Below are 24512 nucleotides of genomic sequence, written 5' to 3' on the forward strand. Positions count from 1 at the left end.
GAAAGATAAAAACTGAGAAGAAACCGAAGTTCTCAAGTTCAGATAGTAAAAAGCAAAAGTAATATGGAAATAAGCTCAAAACCAAGATAAAAATAAAAATAATCACACAAAGAAAGAAAATCCAAGAGGCAATGAATTCATATTCGATCTCCCGCGCCGTTCTGCACCAGTCCGTGATATCCCATTTCCCAGTATCTCGTTGCAAATGAAACCATAATTTCGCTCGAAACCTAAATGACATTTGAGAAGATTGAAATGCAAGGAAAATACGCGAACAAATTGAAAAAAGAAAGTCTCGCTCATCGCTCGTCATGGCTAGCCAGTTTGTACCTCGATCTAGGTGCACAGACTACGCGTGTTATGGATCGTGCTGTACCCGTTGTAGGTTGAGTAGACAGGATCAAACCCGCCCGTGCTGGTGCGCTGGGTACTGGTTACCCCTGTAAATGGGTCCTGGTAGGGGTCCAATGAGGACTCGGGCTTCAGCGTGTCCATAGGATTCATGGTATCGTTGATCATGGAATAGTCGAAGCCAGACGAGGAAGATGATGAGACGAGCGGGCTATCGCTCAATGGCGAATGCTCGGCTGTCGGCATCTGGCGGTAGTCTGTTCGGCTGTAGGGCAGGCTTCCCCGATGAGGCGTGTCGTACAGAAGCAGGTGAGAGCGTGCTGCTTGTCCCATTACGTGGGGGAGCGTACTACCGCTGCCATCTCCACTGTCTCCCTCCGGTCCCATGCTGGCGGTGCTATCGCGTCTGCCGTCCTTGTAGTGACCCGGGGAACGACCTCGCACGACCATTGAGTGTGAGTGTCGACGGGCAATGAGAACCCACTGTGGTTCTCCACCAACCGGACCAGCGACTTCGGCTTGCAGCTCGACGACGAGGTTGTAGAATTGCTGCTGGGCGCGTCTCTTGCCGTTGTTGGCTGTGGCTTTTTGGAATTGGATCCGCTCAAACATGTGTGATTGTGGAGGCTGAGCTGCGCTGGCGAATGAGGGATTGTAGTCCAACGATTGTGATCCCAGTGGGAAACCATGAGTTCCGTTTGTGGCGGAGGTTGATGTGAGTGATTGGGGTGGCGAGGGTTGCAGGTTCACTCGAGGAGGTGCGCGCTCTGATTGTTTATCCCGCTTAGGAGTATGCTGTATGAGCTCTCGAGTTTCTCCATACTGCCCATTGACTATGGCAGAAATGGACATGGCAAAGCCACGGATCGGCTCCAGGGTCTGATCCGCATGGCGAATGTAGAGAGGAACGTTCGATGGCCATGGATGCAAACTGAAGCTGCAGGTTACAGCAAAGTAATTCCGTCGGTAGCACGTCCACTTGTTATCAGATGGAAAGAAACCACGCCCAATCTTTGCATATACCTCAGGTTTGACGGTTTGCTGGGTGCCTCCAAAGTCTGCGACAATTGACTCGAGAACACTCGTCTCTTCGAATGGTGGTGCTTCTATCGGTGCATGCGGACGCTGTGGGGATTCAACTTGAGGCTGCTGGTATAGGGCGGTCTGATTTCGCTCCAGAACATCCAGACCTCGAGGAGTGCCTGAATACCCATGACCACGAGAAACATCATTAATTCCGCTCAGTGGCAAGCCCATGCCTCGCTGAAGTGCATATGAGGATGAATAGGCATTGTTGCGTCCCATCAATGCCGATATAGAGCTCACAGAGTGCACTGGACTTTGCATTGCTGCTGACATACCGGTAGGAGGCTGACTAAACGTAGAAGGGAAACCAATGAGTCTATATTATCCATGAGTTACTTGGAAATGCCAACTCACAGAGACGGTACTCGACGATAATCTGGCATTCGATCAAAGGGATGTTGGTGCTGGGCCATATGAGGAAATAGAGGGCCTGACGTTGGGGAGAACGAGTCTGAGTGGGTATCAAAGCAGTCAGTTAGAAGATCAGCTACAGTCGCACAATGAATCAAAGACCAAACCATACCAGAACAGGAATCAGGAGGAGTCATAGCGAGTGCAGCCGAGCTGGGATAACTAGAAGGTAGACAGAATCGGTTTAGCACTGCACATCACCGCTGAATTGATCAGAGACAAGCGCGTCAAGGACAAAAAGACAGGTAGAAATGAACACAGTTTCATAGCTATCCGGGGACAGCACAGAGACCATGATGTGAAAGGACGGAAATCAACCCGCAGGCTGCTCAATACAAGACGCTGGCCCAAAAAAATAACAATAAAGGACGCGGACACGAGCTCAGATAGAAAAGGGCAGAAACATCGGACAAAACGCATGCACGCAGCAGATCAGTATGGAAGGTACCGAAACAGGCTGGACTAAAGTCGAAGCTGCCCGGACCCGGAGGAAGCGCAGCGACCAGGGGAGGGATGTCGTTGTTCTGTTGAAGGAGGACCAAGTGGAGTGCAAAGGTAGTCCAGATTGAAACTGCGGCAACGAAATGAAAAGAACCAAAGAAAAATAACGTACTGCAAGTCTTGCATCGCAGACTGCGGTGCGTGGTACCGCACGCCGTTAGTGACATGCATGGAGGCGAGCCCTCCGACTCGTTGGTCGTTGTCGTCCTCATCGGTTGGGAACCCTGTCACCTGGGAGTTGATATAGTCCCCATGAGTGGTGACGGGGCAGTCCATCATGGTAAAAGGCTCGGAAAGGAGAGTAGCTAGATGGAGGTCTTTAGCTGCGTCCCGAGTAGTAGGAGTGTATAGTTGAGATATGAAAAGTGGTTGGCGGCTTTGATATGAGCTCCCAGGGAAACGGCGCAAGACCGGCATAGAATGGAAATAGAAACCAAGAAGTGCACACCAGGAGACTTACAAGTATTCATTCTGATTGTACTGATGCCAGTGCCTCAAGGACCCTGAAATATCACCAGGTGAGGTAACACGAGCGACACGCCCAAGCCTTGCCTTTGCGATTGATGTTCCAAAGTGGCGAGTGGCACCTTTGTCTAGAGCAATGGGCCGGGTTAGTTGACCAGGTTCCAGGATGTGACTCTTCTGTTTCCACTCCCTGGCGGCTGTTGCTCACATAACTCCGCTAGGATGTCCTGCAGAGGTTTTCGGCGAGAAGCAAAGAGAATATAGGGATTTGTGGCGGGTACTTAAAGAAAGAAGATGAGATAAAAACCGGAATTCCGAGTTCTAGTGGACCTTGCAACAGACAACGGGAAAAGAGAGGTGGCTTGATAGGATCAGGGCAGGAGATATTGCTAGTAGTGATGCTTCAAGCGGAGTAATATCGTAAGTGGGATGGGGGCGTATGAGTAAAGAGAAGGAACAAGCATCCACGCACAGAGAAAGAGAGGGAGAGGAGGATTATAACAAGGAGAAGAAGATAGAAGCACAGTGGATGAAGGCCAGAATAAGAGCATGTCTTGAAGAAAGGCGAGCGTGCGAAGCTGCCTGCGGTTGATGGAAACGCGGAAGCGCAGTAATCTCTGGGCCCATGCTGGACCCGGCCAGAAGGATGCGTCACGAGTAGAGCATGCCCTTCCTATTTGGGAGACCCTCACATTATTGGTCATAGGGCATTGTTCTCCGGGTTCAATGAAACAGTCCAGAGTATATCTTCAAAACACTAGATCATGAAGATCCAAGCACACTCTGATAGGAAATAAAAGAAATAAAAAACATAGAGCTCTGAAACAAAGTTGAAAAAAAGGAATAAGGAAATAACAATAATACAATTTGAGAAAGAAACGGGGATTGGAAATACCAAAAGGGAAATAATAATGGAAATATAAAAATCATGTAAATAGAACAAGGAAGGGAAATGGAAGAGACGGAAAAGATCAAAACGTACTGATGTAATCCAGTGTGACTTGCGTCCGTAAGTTAATCACGATAAGGCGGACTTTCACGGGCAATGGAAGACAAAAAAGGGTAACTGGCATGGGCCGATGAGAACGAGCATAGACGAGTGCCCACCAGGTTTTTGCTGCAAGTACAGCAACCCTAACTTGGATGGACTACCGAGCTCCCCCGGAATCCCAGGAAATCAAGGCCACCGTCGATTGCCGAGTACCTTTGACTGTTCGAGAAGAGGGGAATGAGGAAAGAAAGAGGCTATTAGGGACGAGAGGCTATAGGTCCCTTTCTCAGATAAGAAAATACCCTCTCCTCTCCCGACACACGCGCAACAGCCTCTCCCTTGGCAAGATTCCCTGAGCGATCAGATTAACTTCCTTTTGAAGGGCAAAGGAGGAAGGCGAGTGTTTCGTGGCTGGGCCGGACAAGGAGAACGGGGCGAAGAGAAAAGAGAATAAGATGGTGGCCGAAGGGTGCGCATCCAATTGATGTTATTTGATTCCGGCCGTGATAATATGCCCTCCTCGGTGTATTGTGTACAGAAGTACTCCAGGCCCCCAGAGAATACTCCCAAGTCGATGGACCCTGGTAAGGTCGAGCCCGTTCTGGATGTCTGGTCCTTTTCCTCCCCGGTTTTGTTGGATGGCTGGATTTGAGGTCGAAGGAGGTATGGCAGAGCAGAGGTTGACCTTCTTTGCTGCTGCCCCCCACCCCAAAATAGACTCAGGTCAGGTCAACGACCCAGCCGAGAGGCGACCATTATCGCCACGAGTTCCTGTGGAAAGAGCTGGGATTCTGGGCCTGCCAGGGACAGTGGACAATACGTAGTATTCCGCAACGCTACCTCCAAGTGGGTGGCAGCATTGCATTAGGGGTCCAACCATAAATGGTAGCGGACTAGGATCTCCATAATGGTTGTTGATCCGATCTTTTATTTTTGTTTATTTTATTTTTTTTCCTTTTTCCAAAAATTTTGGCTTTTTCATTGTTTTTATTTTTCTGGGAGGCCTTCAAGACCCCTGTACCCCGACAACTGTAAACTACCTCGGTGGAGCGCCAGACTCCATAGGGAAAGAAACTGTAGCATCGAATCATTGGCCCGAGCTCCAGACAGTTTGATTGTTCAAGGAGCATGACATTGGCCAGAATCTCCATGTTACGAGCCCTGGAAGAAGCCGAGGAGAAGCTTGCACGGACACTGGCCGGTTCAAGGTGGGTAAAAGGCGTCGTCCTTCAAGACGGCCTGTACATCAAGACCTTGGGGTGAAGCCAGGGCGAATGACCAGCATGCTGGATGTATTTTCCCTTAGGGGGCGCTCTCCCGAATGAAGTCAGATGTCCCAGCGCGAACAACCGAGAGAGCGGGATGCTGCAGGTAAATCCAAATAAGATGAAACCTAGAAAGGATAGAGGAGATGATCACACCCCCAGGATAGCCGTGCAGACTTCCTCATTCTCTGGCTCTCTCTCTTCCCCCTCCCCAGAGTCGCCTGACAAGTGGATGATGTATCAAACCTTGAGGATCTGCAGGCCAAAATAAACCGCGCTGGCCAACGAGAGCCCCCGGAGGTGAATAACAAATACACATGAAAATCGTCATTCGCCCGGTTCCAAGGATCAGTCCATTAGCCCAGCCAAGATTCATGAGGCTGGGGTTCAGAGACCTCTCGGAGTCGTCCCCGGGGCTTTCATTTTTTCTGGTTCCTTATTTCTTTTTGGAAAATTTCTTTGCAACTTTCTTCATTTCTTCATAGGGAAGAAATATGTAGTCGAGGCACGAGCATAAGAGGCTTGCATGACGAAAGGGCATGCTAAACGATCGGCAATTTTCATTCGACCAGCTGCGTCGTGCATGTTGGCAGTGCTCTCACCGACAGACTTTGACTGGTGAGCGAATGAACAATTTAAGGCCGCACACCAAGGCGATAATGGGGGCCAATTCCACTATTTCAAACACAGTACACACACAGAGGGTAGTCGGGGAGGGCAGGCCGGGCGCCTGGAATTCCAGTGGGCCAACGTGACCAAGGCCAGTCTGGGGCGAAGCAAGCCCGGCGAGAAAGCTCTCAACATTTTCCCCCACCAAATATCGAGTAGATGAGAGCAAGAGAGGGGCCACCGAAGAAAGGCGTGTCTGACGCATCTGCAACGGGAAAGCCCGGTAGACTTGCGGTCCGTACCAGGCTGCATTTTGCACAATGGAGCTCCACAGCTGTCGCCGAAACGATTCATTTCTTTTGATGGACTCGTTGGGGCCGAATAATAAGGCCCTTAGTGGGTGCAGTTGGGAGGGAAAGTGGGCTCTCGACTGTGGGCACTCATAGATCCCACAGATCCTAGACTCGATAGTGGGGGCGCCCCCTTCCTCCTCAATCGTGTCGAGGTGGACAGAACCGCGTTAGTGGCTGGGCGATCGGCCCATCCTGCAGGAAGCTAGTTGGTTGAGATGGCAAATTGCAAGGTGCTGGAAAAGCAGCCGATCTGTCTTTGATTGGTGGATCGTTGGCGTCATCGATCGACTTGGGGGAGGGGAACCAGTCACTCGTTTAGCCCATCACCGGGAGGATGGTTATGGAGGGTATGTTGTGCAGCTGGTCTTTCTCCTCACGGACCACCTGCTGGTGTGTTTCGGGGCCGAGAAGAAAAGTACCGACTTCGGCAATCGGTGCAGGATGATGAAGAGGTCATCATCACCTTCTCATTCCAAGCTCCCAGAGGGGCAGCAAGGCCGATGCTCGGCCAGCCATGGACCGTGGCTGGCTGCGATTTGACGTAGTGAAGGAATGTGGAGTGACTCTTGGAGGATCAGCTGTGATTGTTGCGTTTTTGGGAGATGCCACGACACGTGCGGGGGAGGCGGTGAACCAAAGACCAGTCGAGTCCTGAGAGAGTTAAAAGACAATTAGGACTTCTTCCAGACTTGCCCTTTGACCAAGGAGGCGTTGTGTAAGTGCTGCTGAGCTGTGGGGGGTGGTACAGATACGATCGGTACAGGCCAGGGACTAGCTCCAGCGTGCGATAGTGCGAGAGGGCGATAGTGCTATAGTGCTTTCCTTTAATCAAGCGCCAAGGTAGTAATCCTCTTCTGCACGGTTTCCAAAGCGGGGTTCTTTACAAACTCGTTTAGTTATCCCCATCTTATCTCTCTCCTCAGGAACTAGTGAAGCTTAGAAGCTTTTCTTTTTCTACCACTGTACAGTTAGTCTAGGCTTCATGATCGAAGATCAGATCGATCCTTCGATCCACATCCGTTCCCGTCCCCGTGCCGGACTCCACTCGCCCAAACTCGCGGGGCTCCACCATTTCCGATCCATCACAAAACTCGGAGGCGACCAGAGGGTGCTTGGGTACAGCTCTACAGCTCCAGTGCTCTCCAGCTGTCCAGCGACAGCCTACTGCACACTATTCGGCATCGTGTGAGATACATAAAGAGAACAAGCTCTCCTGACGAAAGGAAAATTGTCCGACGGCCGAGTCTCGGCGTGGGTTCAGCCTCTCCAGCTGGAGAAACCTCAATTTGCGCTAGTCTCGGTTCGACTGCAGGTACCTCTCCCATCGTTTCCCAGAAATGTGCAAGTCTCGGAAGCTAATTATTCTGCTTTCTTCTTATTATTAGAATTAGATTCGAGGCAATTACATTCTCCTTCCACCTTTTCCACTATTTGAGTTTTCTTAGTGGATCAAAGCTCCCAGCAACCACTGCTTGCACTCATCAATCTAACCAAGGTTCTAATCATCCGATAGTTAGCTGTGATGCCTCTGGAGCTGTTCCGAGTTGCATATTCTTCTGAGATAATCCCCATCATCTTGCCTTGACTGGATTTGAATTTCCCCTCGAGCGTCGGGGCTGGACATGGCACGTGCCCCAGGATCGGACCGCGTCTTTGCAAAACAGCAAAAAAAAGGACAAGATGGAAATACGACAGACACTGAAAATTACTATTCCGCCGCATCGTGACAACAGAAATCCTCCCATTTTGGTCCTTTGTACGACAGGCCCTTGTCAGCAGTCAATGGTAGACCATGGTTTCTTCCGCGTCCCATTTCCGGGCTGCACCTGGCCGGATGCTCAGGTGTCGGACAGGAAGGAGAAGCAGGAGATCCCCACATCCCCCCCCCCCCTCCCCGAGCTTTGCATCTGCGCGTCAGGGCCAAGATGGCGATAACTCTTTCTGTATGGACATCCCTTCGGGACATCGGGAACGCGATTGCATGAGAGAACAAGAAAAGGAGGGGGAAGGCCGTTTTACACTCCGGGCGCAACATCACATACCATAGGCCAGCGATGAAGCTTTGCATGGATACATACCGAGAGGAGGCGCCGCCGGTGATATTCCAGACTATCCATTTGCGGTCTCCTTGTTTTCCATGACCCTAGCTCCTCATGCCCGTTGATCATGGGTCTTGGGAAGTCCCGTAGTGGACCCCCGTCGATCCCGGGCCTCCGAGGCATCCAAGAGACCCAATCGTCCGCAACGGTCCTGCCCTGGTCGCGTTGGAGTTTTACCCCATGTCAGCACTTCAGACCTGCGCCCCGGCATTGCTGGGCTCATTCCGACCTGGGTCTCTACCAACTAGGCAGGAGACCGTTCGCTGATCCGCTCTCACGGCCGGAACTAAGGGGGTTCGGGGGGCGTTGATTCGCGTCTTCATCAGCTCGTCAAGATCCATGGCTCTCTCTCCCCTTTCTGGACCCTCACAATAAAGTTTGAGACATCAACGACCACGACCATACTTTGACGGGGAGGAAAGGTACCCTGCCTCTTGCCGGGAACGATGGCTTGCAGAGGAAGAGGAGGCCTAAGAACCACGTGTGCGGTACACTGACAAGCCTTGAATCAACGACCCTGGTCGCAAACCGCATCGCAAGGATGTCTCGTGCTAACCTTAGTATATCCTTGGCATTCTATTTTGACTTTTACCAGAGTCGCGAGAGAAGTCCTGCTAATGGCGGTTCTCAATTGTCTAGCTCGATTTCGAGGAAAAACTCAAGTCCAGCTGCTACTTTCTCCCTATCCGTACTTTGAAGCCATCTCCCCGACTGCACACAAGGTTCTGTGATGCGTTACCTGCGTACCACGTATGGCAGAGATGAAAGGGTTACTTGGGGCGACAATCAACCCGATTGCTGGTAGAATTGCCCAGTGCTTTGCACTATGCCATTGTTGTCGTGGTCTCGAGGAGTCGCGCAGCGGCTCTTGCAACACCTATTATGTTCTTCGAACGTCCAATCAGAGGGTCGAGCTGGGAGCTTCAACTGGGTAATCGCTGGGACTGCATCCTAGATCATTGATTGAATGGAATCTCCTGCCAGCTGAACTCACAATAACCTAACATAAAGGACTGGAAAGCAGTATCAACAAGGGGAATCGGCAAGTAGCTGGACTTCTGTTGCCGACATGAACAAAAAGAGAAAGAGACGAAAAACAGCTAATGTCGACTGAACAAGGATCCCACTGCGTAAATCAACAATCATTGGAAAGATGGCGACCGGAATTCCCCCCAGGTGTCTGTCAGGAGGGCAACGCACTTCTCGCATGGCATTGGACATGCAGACCAGATGGAGACATACCTGCAACGTCTCCTCCTGTCAACGACAACGTCTCGACTTCCCATCGTCCCCGAAGCCGTGGCAACCTGCGCATCATCCACCAGCAAATCCCCAACACGCGGCAACCAACCCTAGCGTAAGGTCTCGTCGCACGATGAGAAAGCCAAGACTAAACCTACCCAACGGCACGAAGCCGACAGGGCACCCAAGATGGCAAGAAATACCCTTCTTGTCGATTGCCTCGAGCCATCTCACGATAGTGGGTCCCTCTGCGATGACACTGGGACTTCGGAATATCACGAACGCCTTTCACATGTGTCGTCCTGTCATACTGCATGCCGCCATGACGGGGCGAAGCTTTCGAAATTCGGTGGCCTAGTAATCCGCTGAAGCTTTCAAGGGCGCCCCCAACACGACGCCAAACAAAAAATACAACCGAAAAAGAAGAAACGGTAATTCAGGAGAAAGAAGGCGAGGTAAGGTAAAAAAATCTGCTCAATTCCCTGTCGATGGAGCCTCTTTCGGCGGGGCCGAGAGCCGATATCTGGTTCCCAGGGTAAGCTTTTCCATGATCCCAAGTCTCTTTCCTAAAGGAATCACCGATACTACGTGATGCAACCCAATTCGAGACCGGGAAATTAACGCGATTTTTGGGAGAGTGGGTTGTATACAGACAGTGCCAGAAGGACTACAGTAGGACAAGCCCGGACTTGCGCAAGATCTGATAGATCTACGCCGTTGCAATTAAGTACAGGATCTGTGATCTGGGCGTCGATAACGTATTAACCATGCAGTTGGGGGCCGTAACCTTGCCTTGGTTCCTTTGGGAAAGGTGATGTACACCTTGATTCTCGCGACCGTTAGCCGTTGTTGGGACGTTTATTTCGGGCGTGCTTTTGGCATTTACCTTTTCGTTGCTGGTGCAGATACATCCTTGTCTATGCCTCGAACACGAGACAAGTGTATTGTCAAGTACGCCGTACTGCTATGCTACTACGGCTTTGTTGCAGGTCCTACCCGTTTCGTTTTCGAGTCATGGTCTTTCCGGATGACAGGACCCCTTGAGTGGCGACGGGGTTCCTTGTCATTCGTATGGGGCAGCTGGCTTGTTATGTTGCAAGGGTATCAGCGGCTAATGTATAGGAGCCATATGAGAATTTTATGTAGCCTTTCCAGCTGGGGTGTAGTTCAGACGCTTCTAGGTGATGGGGGGTTAGTCAAGCGATGGCCATGACCGAAGCAGAGCCTTGTAAACAGGAATAATAGTCCATAGACCATGAATGCCTTGTAAATACATTTTGGAACTTTCCTCGTAACTGGTGTCCACACTACAACGTTGGGCGGACCTATGTCCTGGGCTCGCCACATTTCATACACTGACAGTCGCCACGAGAATAGGGCGAATCCAGCAGAATGGGTACCGGCCATAGTAAATAACAGTGTAGGACATGAAGAAAACAGCTTTGTTCGAGCACGTCTATACCAAGGATATCAAGCCAACCAAGGGCCCACGCCGAGCAAAATCATGCAAGAATCTCTGAACCATTGCTTTTGTATAGACTGACGAATGCAAGTAACTGACATGGTGGGTGTCTTTTTGGTAATCATCATTATCAATCAATCATACATTTCAAAGGGAAAGAGGCTTCAGCATAGAGCTAGGCCCGCCTGAAAGATAAAAAAGAAAAGAGAATCCAGCCAAAAATGTGTCGTGAAAGGAAAAACGAGAAGCGAATCTAAGTAGTACGCTTGGCGAACTCGACGTGAAGAATAAGGTGGCGGTAGCCGACTGCAACGAAGAAAAAGATGGTTAGTTGGGATATCTACAGATGACCAAGACCATGGCCCCGAAAGGGATGAACACGTACAGCCGTCCATTTTCTCGCAAGCGCGAGCAGCATCGCCCCGATCCGCATAGCTGATGAAAGCAAAGCCCTTGGCCCGCTGGGTTTCGCGGTCCCGGGCAAGGAACACTCTGGTGACACGACCGAACCGCTCGAACAGATCCCGCATCTCTTGTTCCTCTGCCAACTCGCTGACCTGTAGAGATGAAAGAAGATATGTTAGAATAGATCCAGAAACCTCCACTCAAGGTGCAACCACATACGTTTGTAACTCTGAGAGTAGCCAGATCGTCCTTCTCGAAGCGACCACCCATCTTCTCGCCAGCGGCACCACCAGCCTTTCCACGCATGTGAGGAGGAACGTAGCTGGAAGAACCAGCACCCAGACCACCAGCAGCGCCGGCCTCATCCGCGTCCATATCCGCACCACCGGTGGACTCCTCGACGGGAGCCATGGTGTCCTTGAAGGGACAGCGGGCTGTGAAATGCTCGCCGCTGCAAATACGACACTTGACCTTCTTGTCCTTGAGCTGGTCCTTCATGGAGCCCTGCTCGGGGTTCTTCTCGGCATCGGCGGCCTGAGCCTTCCAGTTCGTGCTGGGACGGAAGACCATGTTCTCACCGATGGAGGTGGTGTCGAAGGAGGGGCCAGGCGCGTGGCCCTTCTCGAGGCCGAACTTGGCCCACGACCGGCGCTCGGCGACCTGTGGGTTGACGTGCTCTCGGACGATGGTGGCCTTGATCCTGCGAGTGACCTTCACTTTCTTGTTGTCATCGTTGAAACGGTAGGAGACGACCGTCTTGGTGCCGTCTTTGTTCTCGGTAATTTGGGTTGCGGGCAGCGCTGAGGGATCATCGTACTCATCATCATCGGCCCAGTCGGCGTTGCTGTATGGTTGAAAGAGGGTAAAAAATTAGTCACGAATTCTAGGAAATTTTGCGTACGAAAATACTCACTTCCCGAGTCGAGACATGGTGTGTGGTTGTGTGATGCGGCAACTGCTCAATTCTGGGATTTCTTCAGAGGCGAATCCGTTGTGGATTTCATTCGCGGCGATTTTGCTGTGGCGCAGTCCGTGGCTGGTGAAAGAGAGTCACGTGAGTTGTGCCTGCCCCTCCGCGGGGGTTTGACGAGGCGCAGAGCTTCTTCTGGACTCGCTCCACATCGTGTCTAACCGCAAGCGGCCACCAAGACAAGCAATCCGTGCAAGGACTGAGCATTCAGGGTGCTGATAGCTGGAAATCTTAGAATGTACTCTTTTTGGTCACTAGTTCAACTTTCTACATGTCTACACTTTTCCAATAAGCGACAGGCGGTAGTCCCAATCTAGCGGCTCTGTACGATAACTCCGAGGGCAAAAATTGGGAGTATCTCAAACGTCATCCATGGATATCAATCTCGAAACCTCGTTTCAGCCTTGCCCTGTCTCAAATTCTTAATGCCCAATTCCGTCCGCCCTTCATTCAATTTCGAATCCCTAAAAGCAATTCAGGAAACCCCAGCTTGATCCTGCAAAACCCAACCGTCATGAGATGTTGGCGACCAGATACGCTTCAGAGATACGTAATCTGGACGCTACCATGGTGTTTTCCCCCAAACCAGAGCGAAACATCACAATGTGCAGAGAAGTAATGAGCATGGAACTCATACTTGAACACAAAATAATTCTCCTTGTCGGCTCCACGATTGATGGGAATGTTAAGACGGAGCCGTGGATCAAGTGTGGCATTAAGAGTGGCGTAGCGTCGCATGCCTAGGGAGTTGAGTTAATTACATGGTCAATGCGTCTAATGAATTTTCGAGCAAATACCACTTACTGCGTGTCAAATACATGGGCGGATCGCTATCTTCCAGCGCATCATATTCGTAAAAGCTTTGCTGGTAAGTTGTGGGCCTGCCTTCTGATTCGAGGTTTTTTTTTGGACCATTTGGTGATGACTGGTTCTGTCTCATTGATTGCATCTCCCTGAAATGTCTAAATTTATGTATAAATATCCCTAGATAAGTACACTCAAAACTCACCTTGCAAATGAACCAATTCATCACAGATATATAGTATTTGCCATGGTAGTCGTGCCAAAACCTGAAGTTGTTAGAATCATTCCGTCTTTCAAGAGCGTGTGCGTACTTTTTCTTGTTATCGTGTATGCGACGATCAAATGGAACAATCTTCGTGTGTCCATAGTACTTCCGAGCGACACGGGATGTAATGGAGATCTGGTGGACCAAGGGAGATACTTCCGAGAGTACCTTGGCCAGAGCGCCTCTGACCACGGCTGTCCATCCATCAGGAGCAAGAACCTTGACACCCGAGGGCAGATTTGCTTGGAGGTGATCACAAAGGAATGGGTTCTGTCCAAATCCTCCCACGACGAGTGCGGCCTTGACTGGACTCTGAGATACCCTGATCTGTTGCAGCGCAAGGTTGAGAACTTCATCCAGCACCGGTGAAAAGATACCTCCCATCTCCTGCCCAGTGACACGAAGAAATCCCCGACGAACTTTGAGGCTTTCATCATCATCTATTCCAGGAACTGGAAAAGAAAAGATGTCCGTCGCATCACCCGCAAATCTTCGCTTGGCATAGGCTTCAAACCGTACCATAGCCTGCTCCAAAGTGTCACTATCCCAACCTGACAAGGACTCCAATCTTCGCCGAATGAAGTCCTCAAACCGCCTGTTCAGGTACGAACTCCCGCAATATGCTCCTGTACCGGCTGCTGATTCACGCAGGCGAAGGACGGGCCTCAGCTGTTCGATTGTGAAAGTGATCAAGTCGACTGTCCCTCCTCCAGCATCAATCAAAAGTACTGTGTCGTCGACTTGGAGATTGTTTGGACTGCTTGCCCGAAGAGCATGAATTGCCGCAGCCTCTGGCTCGGAAATGATGTGAATTTCTGACAGGTCACCTAGACATCTCAGCCCCTTGCAAAATGACACGAAACCTCGATTTCTGGCAGCGTAAGATCGTTGTCACTATGATACTCAGACCCTGGACCAACGGTGGACCAACCTGTGGGGGTTCCCGAACCCCCCTCCTCAGAAACACCCGAAGCACTTACCATATAAAGAAATCCCCCAGTGGCGCTTTGGGAATTTGGCCAGCAGTCTCAAAACATGTATGTGCCTCACTGCCTCGGCTTGGTTTGCGCCCGAAGACATAGCACTCGCCCACAAAGTCGAAGCTCCAAGGACTGGCCTTCGGCCTCAGCACACAAGGTACCCTGTGGCCCAAAAGTACAACCGCTACATCATTCACTTCTGCTTCTTTGGGTGCAAAACCAACATATCCCTCCTCTGTGATAAAGAACCTACGGCCCGCCATGGCGCGTTTGGCAGACTCCTCGTATGTCCGAACTTCTTCCTATCGTTGAGCCTCATTCTTCATAGCCGTAGAGAGTCCCTGACTGGGTCATATGGATTTGGCCCCCAGTGGGTCCTTCTTGAAGGTGTTGGCCCCCTTTTGCTCTCCGCCCCTTAGTGAGGTGCAGACCCTGACACGGAACTCAGGCCCACCGTAGTAGCGGATTAGCGCTGGGGCCAAACGCATACATCGCGGCGATCGCTAAGAAACACGCCAATGTCTGCCAGCGCTGCCAAAATCCACAGGGGCACGACGCGTCGTCTAGCTGTTTCTTTTTTTATGGGCCAAGAAGTATTTAACATTAGACCCTCCCAACAATGTCCCCGTTGCTGGATAGTTCCTGCCTCTCTCCCCCCCAAGACCTGACTGGTTCTACAACTACGACCCTAGTGTCCTGACTGAGGACAATGCGACCGGTCGCTTTTTGAAGCTTCAAAGATGGGCAGCGACGCTATACGCGGGACTTGGCTTGGGCTACAGTCTGTGTTTTCGCGCCAGCGCTATCGCAGTGTCCCACTCCACCGACAACAAGAGACTGAATCGGAGCTACAGGAGACCGGAAAAAGTCACCACAGTCGTTCTTGCTCGCATCGATTACCAGAGAAAAGCATCAATCGAAGGTAAAGGCTCGAATTGATGAAGATGTTACCCTTATCCGGGAGCAAGCGTCCGACGGCGAGTTGGCCGCAGAGGATGGCACCTGTTCAAAACCACCGAAGCGTTCATGGATCGATGGGGCTTTTCTGTGTGCTAAAGGATCCGCAGTGATCCTTATTCTACATTTGATATTCGTCGCTATCGTCACTGGCCTAGCCAGCAGATATCCCGACAAGCGCGGGTTTGCCAGCGGTTCAGTAATGTACGAGGGCAGTTGCGTTTTGACCAAACGATGGTCAATTGCGCTCCATCTTATGATCAACCTATTGAGCACATGCATCCTTGGTGCTAGCAACTACTGCATGCAGACACTTGTCGCGCCGACTAGGGAAGACATCGACAAAGCCCATGCGAAACGTCGGTGGCTCGATATCGGGTGTTCAAGTCTGCGCAATTTGCTCGTGATGAAGCGCTCTCGTCTAGGGCTGTGGGCTGTTCTCCTGATCACAGCGACCCCGTTTCATTTATTGTGGGTGTTTTTGAGTCCGGTGCAACTTGGCCGAAGCTAACATGATATTGAAAGGTACAATTCTATGATCTTCGAAGCCGTCAACACGAACGAGTTTGGATATATCATTGCCCCTAGAGATATTAGCCCGGACAACATCTGGAATATGACCACGCCCGAACTGGAACAATGCTTCGTGTATCCAAATTACAGGATTTGGGGTGACATGAAGTGGTCCGACTTTGCCACCATCATCGCTGACAAGAATTACGATCATATCTCTACCCGGGAGTGTATGTCATATTTCAACCAGACTAACCAGCGTGGTATCAAAGCACTTGTCGCGCTCACGCCAGAGCTTTCCGTCAGTGATGGGGGTAATGATGCTATTCTATCGGTGCAGGTATTGGAGGGTGTGCCGAGCTCAATCTCAACAGGTGAAAGCCATGGAGTAGACCATTTCAGCACGAACGGTTATGCAGCCTATGGCGACAAGATATGGGGGAACGGCTACTCCTCAGATGAAATCACCCTACACGTCGATGGTGGGCCGGTTTACTACTCATACAACATTTCATCGATAGAGGACTGCGTGGGTGAAGGTGGCAAGCGCCCCGCGTGCGCGCACGCTGGTGAAGTGATGGGGTGGGTGAATAGCGGCTCTGCCAAAACGATTGCAGGTGTCCGCGACTACATCGACACCCATGATATACAAGACGTCAAGGCTGAAAACGCAATCACCTGTGGCGACAGCATGCGTTGGGATGAATACACTATCGATGGATGTCTGGCGGTTCGAGCTGAACAGCACTGCAGATTGATGTACAGTCCCCCAATTTGCATCGTGATTGCTCTGACGACACTCGCGAAAGTGGTGGCCATGTTCTTCGCAGCTCGAATTACAAGCCTTCAATCGGCTCCTCTGCTTACATTTGGCGATGCCGTGGCATCTTTCGTCGCGAATCCTGATCCTACCACGGTCGGGATGTGCTGGATCTCCGGTGTTGACCTCCACCGGGGTAAATGGAAGAATCTAATCCCACCACATGCAATAGGGGCAGAAAGTGTCATAGAAGACAACTATGAATCTGCCACCATAATCCACAAGCCACTCTCACGCCGAAAACGTTGGATACAAGCCCCAAGTGTCATGAGAAGCTCGGTAACCGTAATTCTGTGAGTTTTCAAGATGGATTAGTACACTTGGCCGTTCTCATAAAGGAAGCTAACAACTCTGTGTCCCAGGTGCCTGGCATTCATCGCCGCAGGGGCATGCCTCTTTCAGAGAGCCATCGTCAGCGACTGGTTAGACTATACCTCAGACTCGGCTCTCAGCATCAGCCTCCTCCGGGAATGGTGGTCAGAGATCAACTCAAGCACATATAGTTTCATCGACAGTCCGGGCCTTCAGCTGCCCATTCTGAACTCGGTTATAATAGCCAATATCCCTCAATTAATCCTCACCATCTGCTATTACTGCTATAATAGCATTTTGACTAGCATGGTGGCCGCAGCAGAGTATAGCAGTTACGGGGCATCGCGTCAATCACTTCGCGTTACATGGCCGGTCAAGGGGAGCAAGCAACGTTCTACATATTGGCTCAGTATCCCGTACCAGTACTCTGTGCCGATTCTGGTGATGTATACAATTCTGCACTGGCTAGTCTCACAGAGCATCTTCTACGTTACGCTCATTCCGTACCGACCAGGAGGTCAGGTTGATTGGGGCCCGGACCGTCTGCTGAGCTCAACCGCTACACCATCTGGATCTGCCTCTGCGGATCCAAATTCTGCATATGGAGGGGAAGGAGGGCAAACAGTCAACTCACTAGCATATTCTCCATTGCCGCTCTTCGTGGCTCTGCTGGTTGGGGCTTTCATGCTAGTGGTTTTGGTTTGCTTGTCGTTTCGAAAGTTCAAATCTGACATGCCGTTGGCGGGAGCTTGTAGTGCTGCTATTAGTGCTGCCTGCCATCCACCCCAGGACGAAAATTTGGAGACTGCGGCGATGGACCGGTTGATGTGGGGCGAAACAGTAAAATCACCAGCATGGGTGATGGAACAACTCGGTAAGGATGGGGGTAGCAAGGGACATTGCTGTTTCACTTCATTAAAGGCTGAGAGGCCCTCGACGACGAAGTTGTATGCCTAGTTCTAGATGTCTTGGAACTTTATAGAGGTATCATGAAAGGAATGATATTAAACCCTAACGGATACATAAAGACCTTAACCACGTATTGTATCGCATGTGATTAGTTTTGAGAGCGTGTCTCGATATTCTTGTGATAAAGCTTGAGTACAAGCTTCCATGCGATTTTGTAGCAAACATATACAGGTGGATACTCTCGTATTCATCAACTTGCTCCCATTCGGCAAACGGGAGGAAATTCCGCTGATCTCCGGGCTCATGATATTATTGACGGCAAAACTCCTTGAAGAGACACCATCGACAAGTTCTTCTACTAACCTGACGATGCCGTGATTGGGGATTACATTATGACTATCTTTCCCGCGCTATATCGAGTCGAGGGGAATAATCAGCATGATATTTTGGTTTCCAAGGGGACTCTCCTAGTCAAGGCTTGTGAGGAGAGTCTCCCACCTTTGAAAAAGCTGAAGCTTGCTTGGAGCGCAGATTCTCGAGATCAAAGTCCTTCTATCAAGCCCGAGCCCGACAACATGACTCAGAATCGAACCATGCAGAACATTCCATGGACATCGAATCATGCTGGCAGTTCCCAGAAATTCCAGAAGAGAGCAGCTGGAGACGGCAACTTCCAAGTTGTCATCCCCAAGCAGCACTCCAGCTGATCTGAAGCTTTTTGCTATTTCGAGTGGATAATGCCCATGGTCAATATGTTTCTTTTTTCACAATCTAGCAACTATCGAACCAAGTGAGCTCGAAAAATGATCCTAGTCGCACTCAAATTTTTCTCTTTCCCATTTGGTATTTCGTGTACCCTAGTGGCCTCAATAACAATTATGCATCCCTGTTATCTCGCATCTACTCAGCCACGACTCCGCACGTGACTCTCGATGTATGCGATGGAAGTGAAGACGCTGACTTGCTGCATGAGGCATCTGAATCTGTGCAGATTCTCATTGTTCGAAAGCGAATCCATGTATTGTACGCATATGTTCAAAGCCCTCTTAATAATTGCGATCCTTGATTTCTATGTCCACCTCCTCGCAGTAGTATACATAGGCACGAAGCCTCGACCAGTTCCGCCCCCATTTCAATGACACGCTTTCCCATATTTCCGTAGACGCAGGTAATTATATGGCAACGGAGCCAGATACCCAGCACCTATCGACAACACGGCCGCCGCCCAAAACTTGGGGTCCTCGAACGCAACAACTCCACCGGTTAAATGGTAATCGACTGCATTCTCGGCAACTTCCATTGCTAGCATGGATACCATGCTCATTCCCATTGCAGTTCGGGCAGCCATGATCCACGAGAGCTGGTCAGCACCACGGCGGAGCAGGATCGTCTCGAGGATGATGGATGTTGTGATTCCGGAAGCCACTGGAGTTGAGTGTTAGCATGAGTTATACGTATTTTGAGTGGGCGAGGGGTTAGTGACGCACTGGATGCTAACATGATAGTGTTCATTCCGAGTTCTGGATAGTAAGACTGCAGTGTCCATAGTGCAGAGAAATCGCCTACTGTACAGCCGATTAGACAGCGCAGCGTGTTGATGCCAGCCCTCCTCCATGTAGAGCGACATGCCCAGAACGCCCGAGAAAATGTTGAAAGAGGACTGGCCGAGGGAGAGGAGGTTGTGATCTGGCAATTAGATTTGCTCTCTTGGTTTGACTGGCAGGCTCGTGCGGGTAGGGAGTTTGCAAAATATCGAGGCCCCAAGGGGCTATAAAAAATCGCAAATCTGGCTTGTCGGAGGCATGGTGTTCGGGTTATTTGATTCATGATCAATATGTCTGATAAAGGAAATGCGATACATGCAAGCAACTGGACTGGCTAGGTGTGATCGGCATAGTTTTATACAGTTGGATCCGGAAAAAAACGCATAAATCACGCAGGGCGTCTGGGGTCTTGGCGAGTTTGTATATGGCGGAATTCTGGTGAGTCTTAACACGGAGGAAGCTAGCACAAATGCCTCGTCTGAAGGACTCCAAACGAGCATTACTTGATCACCGTGTTTTTTATTGTGTCCTTTGGGCCTTCAACCCATCTCATTGGGCGTGACGAGTCTTTTATTGGATTTGCTTTTTTGGTCGTCGGCGGTACCCACTGCAGTGACTGCGCTGCTGAAAAAGCGATCGCCGAGGTTTCTTGGCAGGAGGCCTCAGGCACGCACTTCTACCAGAGTTGATGTCCCTTCCAAGATTTCCCAAATCCTCTTCTCTGTGGCGCATGAAAGAAACACAGACTTGAAAACTCGTCCTCCACTTCAGCTTGATGCGTTCCTGCCCCTTCATCCCCCTCGAAGCCGTCCAGCTTGAGTCACACGAGCTGAAACCCCCAGTCTACGAAGCAAACCTTAATTCCTACCTTCTTGGTATTCCCACAGGCTACAGCCTCTCCACTCCACAGTTCTGCAACACCAGCGACGTCTCACCATGGCGTTGAAAATCTCGCGCATCCAGCGACTGAGTGCCGTCATCGGCATCTCGTTCTGTTTCTTCCTTGCTGAAATTTCAGGTACGTATTCTCTTTGACTCGACCCTCGGTTTGCATTTCAAACTGGACGGGACCGTCGAAAGCGGAGTCTAAGCGATAAACTTTGAAGCTAATCGCATCCTGTAGTTGGTTTTTACACGCATTCACTAGCCTTGGTAGCAGATGCTTTCCATTATGTACGTCCAAGCTGGAGCTTTGCGAGGAACACGCTTGAAGAAAGCATACTGACATGCCCAAGCTGAATGATCTAGTTGGCTTCATCATCGCCCTTGTTGCTGCCATCGTGAGTACCTTCAAATGAAATTCAACCCACATGGTCTAACTTGACATAGGTTGCCGAGAGAACAGATCCTCCGAAGGCACTTACGTTTGGCTGGCAAAGAATCCAGCTGCTGGGTGCCTTTTTCAATGGAGTCCTACTGTTTGGTCTGGGCATCAGTGTCTTCTTGCAATCCATCGAGCGGTTTATTTCCCTGCAACGTGAGTTTTTATCGCTGGTGCAATATGAATGGAGAATGCTAACTGTATACTAGACGTCGAGAATCCCAAGCTCGTCTTGGTTATGGGATGTGTGGGCTTTGGCCTGAATCTTATTAGCGTGCTCTTCCTGCACGGTATGAACTACGCGGTGTCCCCTCAAATAGTGCTTGTATATGCTAACATGCTCGTAGACCACGGACACGATCATGGCGGTGGTCATAGCCACGGCCACAACCACGGGCATGAGCACAGTCACAGCCATGCCCATGGCACAGACAGTGGCGAGGGCTCCGCACCTGAAGCCTCTACAGACACAGATCCAGACGCAGTCAGGCTAATGGACGGAAAGGTAAGCACCGCACTTTCCGAGCCATCGCTCACTCCAGAGGCTAACTCGACCAGCACATCCATCACAAACACCTCGTCAACGCTCAGAACGTCTCCCACAAACCGCACCGGGACCTCGCCATGATGGGCGTCCTCATCCACGTCATCGGCGACTGCGCGAACAACCTCGGCGTCATCATCGCCGCAGCAGTAATCTGGTTCGCCAACTACGGCGGTAGATTCTACGCCGATCCAGCCGTGAGCATGGGCATCGCCATCATGATCTTTGCCTCCTCCATCCCGCTCAGTACGTTCTTCCCCAGACCCCTTTTCGCATAACAAGCAAGAGTCTAACACAAAAACAGTCAAACACTCCGGCCTCATCCTCCTCCAAAGTGCCCCGCAAGGCGTCGACCACGACGACGTCAAACACGACCTAGAACAAGTCCTCGGCGTCCTAGCCGTGCACGAGCTGCACATCTGGCGACTGAACCAGACCAAATCGCTTGCCTCTGCGCACGTCGTTCTCGACGGCGACATCGTCGCCGATTTCGACAGTCTGGCCAAGACGATTCGGGAGTGCTTCCATGCCTATGGTATTCATTCTGTGACGCTGCAGCCGGAAATTCATACTAGTCGGCAAGTATCGACGGGCCAATCAACGCATAGCTCTGCGGTGGATACGGGTGTCGGGGAGGGAGAACGTGCTGCTAAGAGGCGGGTGAGTCTTGAGCGGGCGATTAATGAGTGTAAGACTGGTTGTGGGAGTTTGTGTCTGGATTTGACCTGTTGTCGTTGAGGGGGGAGATACCCGTGCTCGTGTTTGGAGAAAAGTACATAGAGTGTATGTTGTCGGAGGCAGGGTGTGCCAAGTGTATGAATACGAAGAGAGTGATTGACTACGATTGAGATTGTCAAAATTGTAGATCATGCAAATGCAGGCTCAATTATAAGGAGCTATTTCCACTTAAACAATGCATAATAAATGTAATGCAATGCTAGGTACTAACTATTATATCCAATACAAATCCTAAGATTCCCCGCAATAACCCCAAGGTTTTAACCCTTCCTTTCTCCCCACCCATTTAAAACCCAAATATATACATGAAAACCCCCGTCCCAAACTACCGCCCGAAGAAATGGAGCTCCAGCGGCCGCAAAGCACAGTACACAACGAAGGAGAAGGCGAAACCAAGCTCAAAGCCCACGTCACCACCATACGGCAGCTCACCCGCATGCTGGGCAATGGGTCCGACAAACCACGTCTGGCTCATACCGCTGATCATACCGGCGATACCGAAGCAGAACGCGATCGTCGCCGCGATACCCAGGGGCAACTTGTCGGGTTTATCGTAGTGCTCTGGGTGGTAGCCGCGGAAACCGCGCTTGAAGACGAAGTGGTCGGCAGCCGCGATACCAGAGTAGATAGCCAGCCAGTAGGCAATGAAGTTCATGAAGTTGTCGAGGACGGTCTCGAAGTGGGAGTAGCCGGGGATGGCGATGGCGAGGGAGACGCAGGAGGCGAGGAAAGTCCAGATGAAGCGGGGCACGCGCTGCGTGTAGCGGCTCAGGACTTGCAGGGTCAGAGAGACGGAGTAGATGTTGGGGCAGTTGTTGGCGATGATGGACAGGGCTAGGATGACCAAGCAAAACTTGCCGAAGCCGCCCAGGGGCTCGAGGACGGCACCGATCAGACCGCCGTTGCCGGACTCGGCGTAGCCTGTGGCGTACTTGTTGTTTCCGTCGTTGAGGGCGGTGGCTGTCATCACGGCGATGCCCAGGAACTCAGTGAAGAGCAGGGGGATGATCAGGCCTATCCAAGTGGAGAAGAAGACCTTGCGGCGGCTGCGGTTGGAGGGCTGGTAGACGGTGTAGTCGGCGGCGTAGCTGGTCCAGCCGGTAGCGAAGCCGTAGACAGTCGAGCCGAAGGAGAGACAGCCTCCGAGCTCGGAGGTGCCGACGCCCATGGGGATGTTGACAAAGTCACCGGAGTGAGCAAAGACACCCAGCACAATGAGGAAGACGATAAAGGTGGGGATCCAGCTGTACTTCTCATACTTGTGGACAACCTTGTATCCGGCAAAGGTGATCAAGAGGGTGCAGAAGGTGATGATTAGGATACCGGCGAAACCAGGGACGGTGCCGTTGATCGCGTTCAGCAGCTGCGCGCCCACGATGGCATTGGCAGCGGACCAGCCGACGCAGGCCAGGACGTTGAGAATGGCGACTATGGGAGAGGAAGCTACGTTAGCTTTCTTGTATTTTCTTGGATTGCAATTCGCGATCGCCATTTTCCTTGCGAGAGATACCACTTACTGAACTTCACGGGGAACCAGCCGAACCAGAAGCGAGACAGCACCATTTGGCGCAGACCGAACGCGGGACCGAAGCAGGAGAAGAAGCAGACGGTCAAGACACCGAGGAGGTTGAAGAAGAGGCACACGAGGATGGCATCGACAAAGCCCAGGTAGAAGAGCGACTTTCCGAGAACACCAATGGCGAAGGAACTCACGACCATGTTGGCCGCCAGCCACTGCAAGGAAGGATTCTAGTCAGTCGGATAGTTCCAAAGACATGGTTCCCACGGTATAGAAGTATATCGCCAGAACCCGTGAAGATCAACGAACCATGCTGCCAATATTGACGTAGGAGGTATCGGTACGCTCGTTCTCGGGCACGCGCTCAATGCCGCGCTGTTCAATGTTGAACTTGCCGGCGATGCGCTGCATCCTGGCGTAGAGCGAGTTTCCATACTCGAAGCTCTCGCCGGGGACCGCGCCATCGCTGACAGTGTCATAGTTCTCGTTGCTGTTGCTATCGTAGGCCAGGGCATTGTCGACCTCGGGGCCCTTCTCGATGTCGGCCCGCGAGCCCATTCCGAACTTGGCGAGCATGGTGGATTCGGGATTCGGTTTTTATCTTCGTTCGAGGAACCAGAAAAAACCGTGAAAAAAAGTTCACGCGAAGTTATTCCACCGAGGGAGGAAGGTATGAGCACCGCAGGCTCGAGGGGGAATTGGGATTTGGGGAAGGGGGTTTGGGAAAGGAAGTCAAGACCGTTCACATCGTTCTCTCTTTTTTTTTTTTTCTTTCGGTTCCACTGCCAGGGACAGGCGAGTTATATAGTTGACAAAAATCTTGTGCCAGTGCGCGTCGCCCCACCGGTCGCGAGGGACAGTGGCGAGTCGAAAAAAAAGATAGCCGGCACCTGTCGCGTGGGCCCCAAGAAAAATTCCAGAAAAGAAGCAAATGACAAGCCTTGCCCGGGTTGGCCCGGTGGGTCTATCCAGAAAGATGACCAGCCAGCAAGCATCGCGATCCAATGAGCATCTCGACCGAGCTTCATCCCGCTTATCAGCAAACCCGCGGTTTCCCCCTGCGCTCTCTTCGCTTC

General features: G+C 51.2%; 7 protein-coding genes across 7 annotated transcripts; 3 read left to right on the plus strand and 4 right to left on the minus strand.

Moving 5' to 3' along the window:
• Positions 1–336: 336 nt before the first annotated feature.
• On the minus strand, positions 337–2819 carry N7458_009660 (uncharacterized protein; the record flags this gene model as incomplete). Its single annotated transcript, XM_056913042.1, has 5 exons — positions 337–1726; positions 1792–1888; positions 1961–2010; positions 2462–2672; positions 2810–2819. The coding sequence occupies 5 exons, from the start codon at positions 2817–2819 to the stop codon at positions 337–339; spliced, it is 1758 nt and encodes a 585-aa protein (XP_056761891.1).
• An 8269-nt stretch (positions 2820–11088) lies between these two features.
• Positions 11089–13801, minus strand: tif35 (translation initiation factor eIF3 core subunit g; the record flags this gene model as incomplete). Its single annotated transcript, XM_056913043.1, has 5 exons — positions 11089–11141; positions 11221–11392; positions 11460–12084; positions 12154–12276; positions 13209–13801. The coding sequence occupies 5 exons, from the start codon at positions 13799–13801 to the stop codon at positions 11089–11091; spliced, it is 1566 nt and encodes a 521-aa protein (XP_056761892.1).
• A 719-nt stretch (positions 13802–14520) lies between these two features.
• Positions 14521–17818, plus strand: N7458_009662 (uncharacterized protein; the record flags this gene model as incomplete). The annotated part of the gene is made up of 5 exons (XM_056913044.1): positions 14521–14543; positions 14952–15040; positions 15114–15687; positions 15742–16842; positions 16912–17818. 5 exons carry the CDS (start codon positions 14521–14523, stop codon positions 17816–17818), a joined length of 2694 nt encoding a protein of 897 aa, XP_056761893.1.
• Positions 17819–18162: 344 nt separating this feature from the next.
• Positions 18163–18477, plus strand: N7458_009663 (uncharacterized protein; the record flags this gene model as incomplete). The annotated part of the gene is made up of 1 exon (XM_056913045.1): positions 18163–18477. One exon carries the CDS (start codon positions 18163–18165, stop codon positions 18475–18477), a length of 315 nt encoding a protein of 104 aa, XP_056761894.1.
• A 425-nt stretch (positions 18478–18902) lies between these two features.
• N7458_009664 (DUF4396 domain-containing protein) lies at positions 18903–19597 on the minus strand (the record flags this gene model as incomplete). Its single annotated transcript, XM_056913046.1, has 2 exons — positions 18903–19195; positions 19258–19597. The coding sequence occupies 2 exons, from the start codon at positions 19595–19597 to the stop codon at positions 18903–18905; spliced, it is 633 nt and encodes a 210-aa protein (XP_056761895.1).
• A 653-nt stretch (positions 19598–20250) lies between these two features.
• On the plus strand, positions 20251–22027 carry N7458_009665 (cation diffusion facilitator family transporter; the record flags this gene model as incomplete). Its single annotated transcript, XM_056913047.1, has 9 exons — positions 20251–20332; positions 20438–20487; positions 20550–20594; positions 20644–20791; positions 20845–20925; positions 20983–21140; positions 21194–21425; positions 21484–21839; positions 21887–22027. 9 exons carry the CDS (start codon positions 20251–20253, stop codon positions 22025–22027), a joined length of 1293 nt encoding a protein of 430 aa, XP_056761896.1.
• Positions 22028–22242: 215 nt separating this feature from the next.
• N7458_009666 (cytosine permease) lies at positions 22243–24012 on the minus strand (the record flags this gene model as incomplete). Its single annotated transcript, XM_056913048.1, has 3 exons — positions 22243–23345; positions 23435–23651; positions 23746–24012. The coding sequence occupies 3 exons, from the start codon at positions 24010–24012 to the stop codon at positions 22243–22245; spliced, it is 1587 nt and encodes a 528-aa protein (XP_056761897.1).
• Positions 24013–24512: the final 500 nt, after the last annotated feature.

Source organism: Penicillium daleae (assembly GCF_028827525.1).
Source record: "Penicillium daleae strain IBT 16125 chromosome Unknown utg000008l_segment0_segment0, whole genome shotgun sequence".
Lineage (NCBI taxonomy): Eukaryota > Fungi > Ascomycota > Eurotiomycetes > Eurotiales > Aspergillaceae > Penicillium > Penicillium daleae.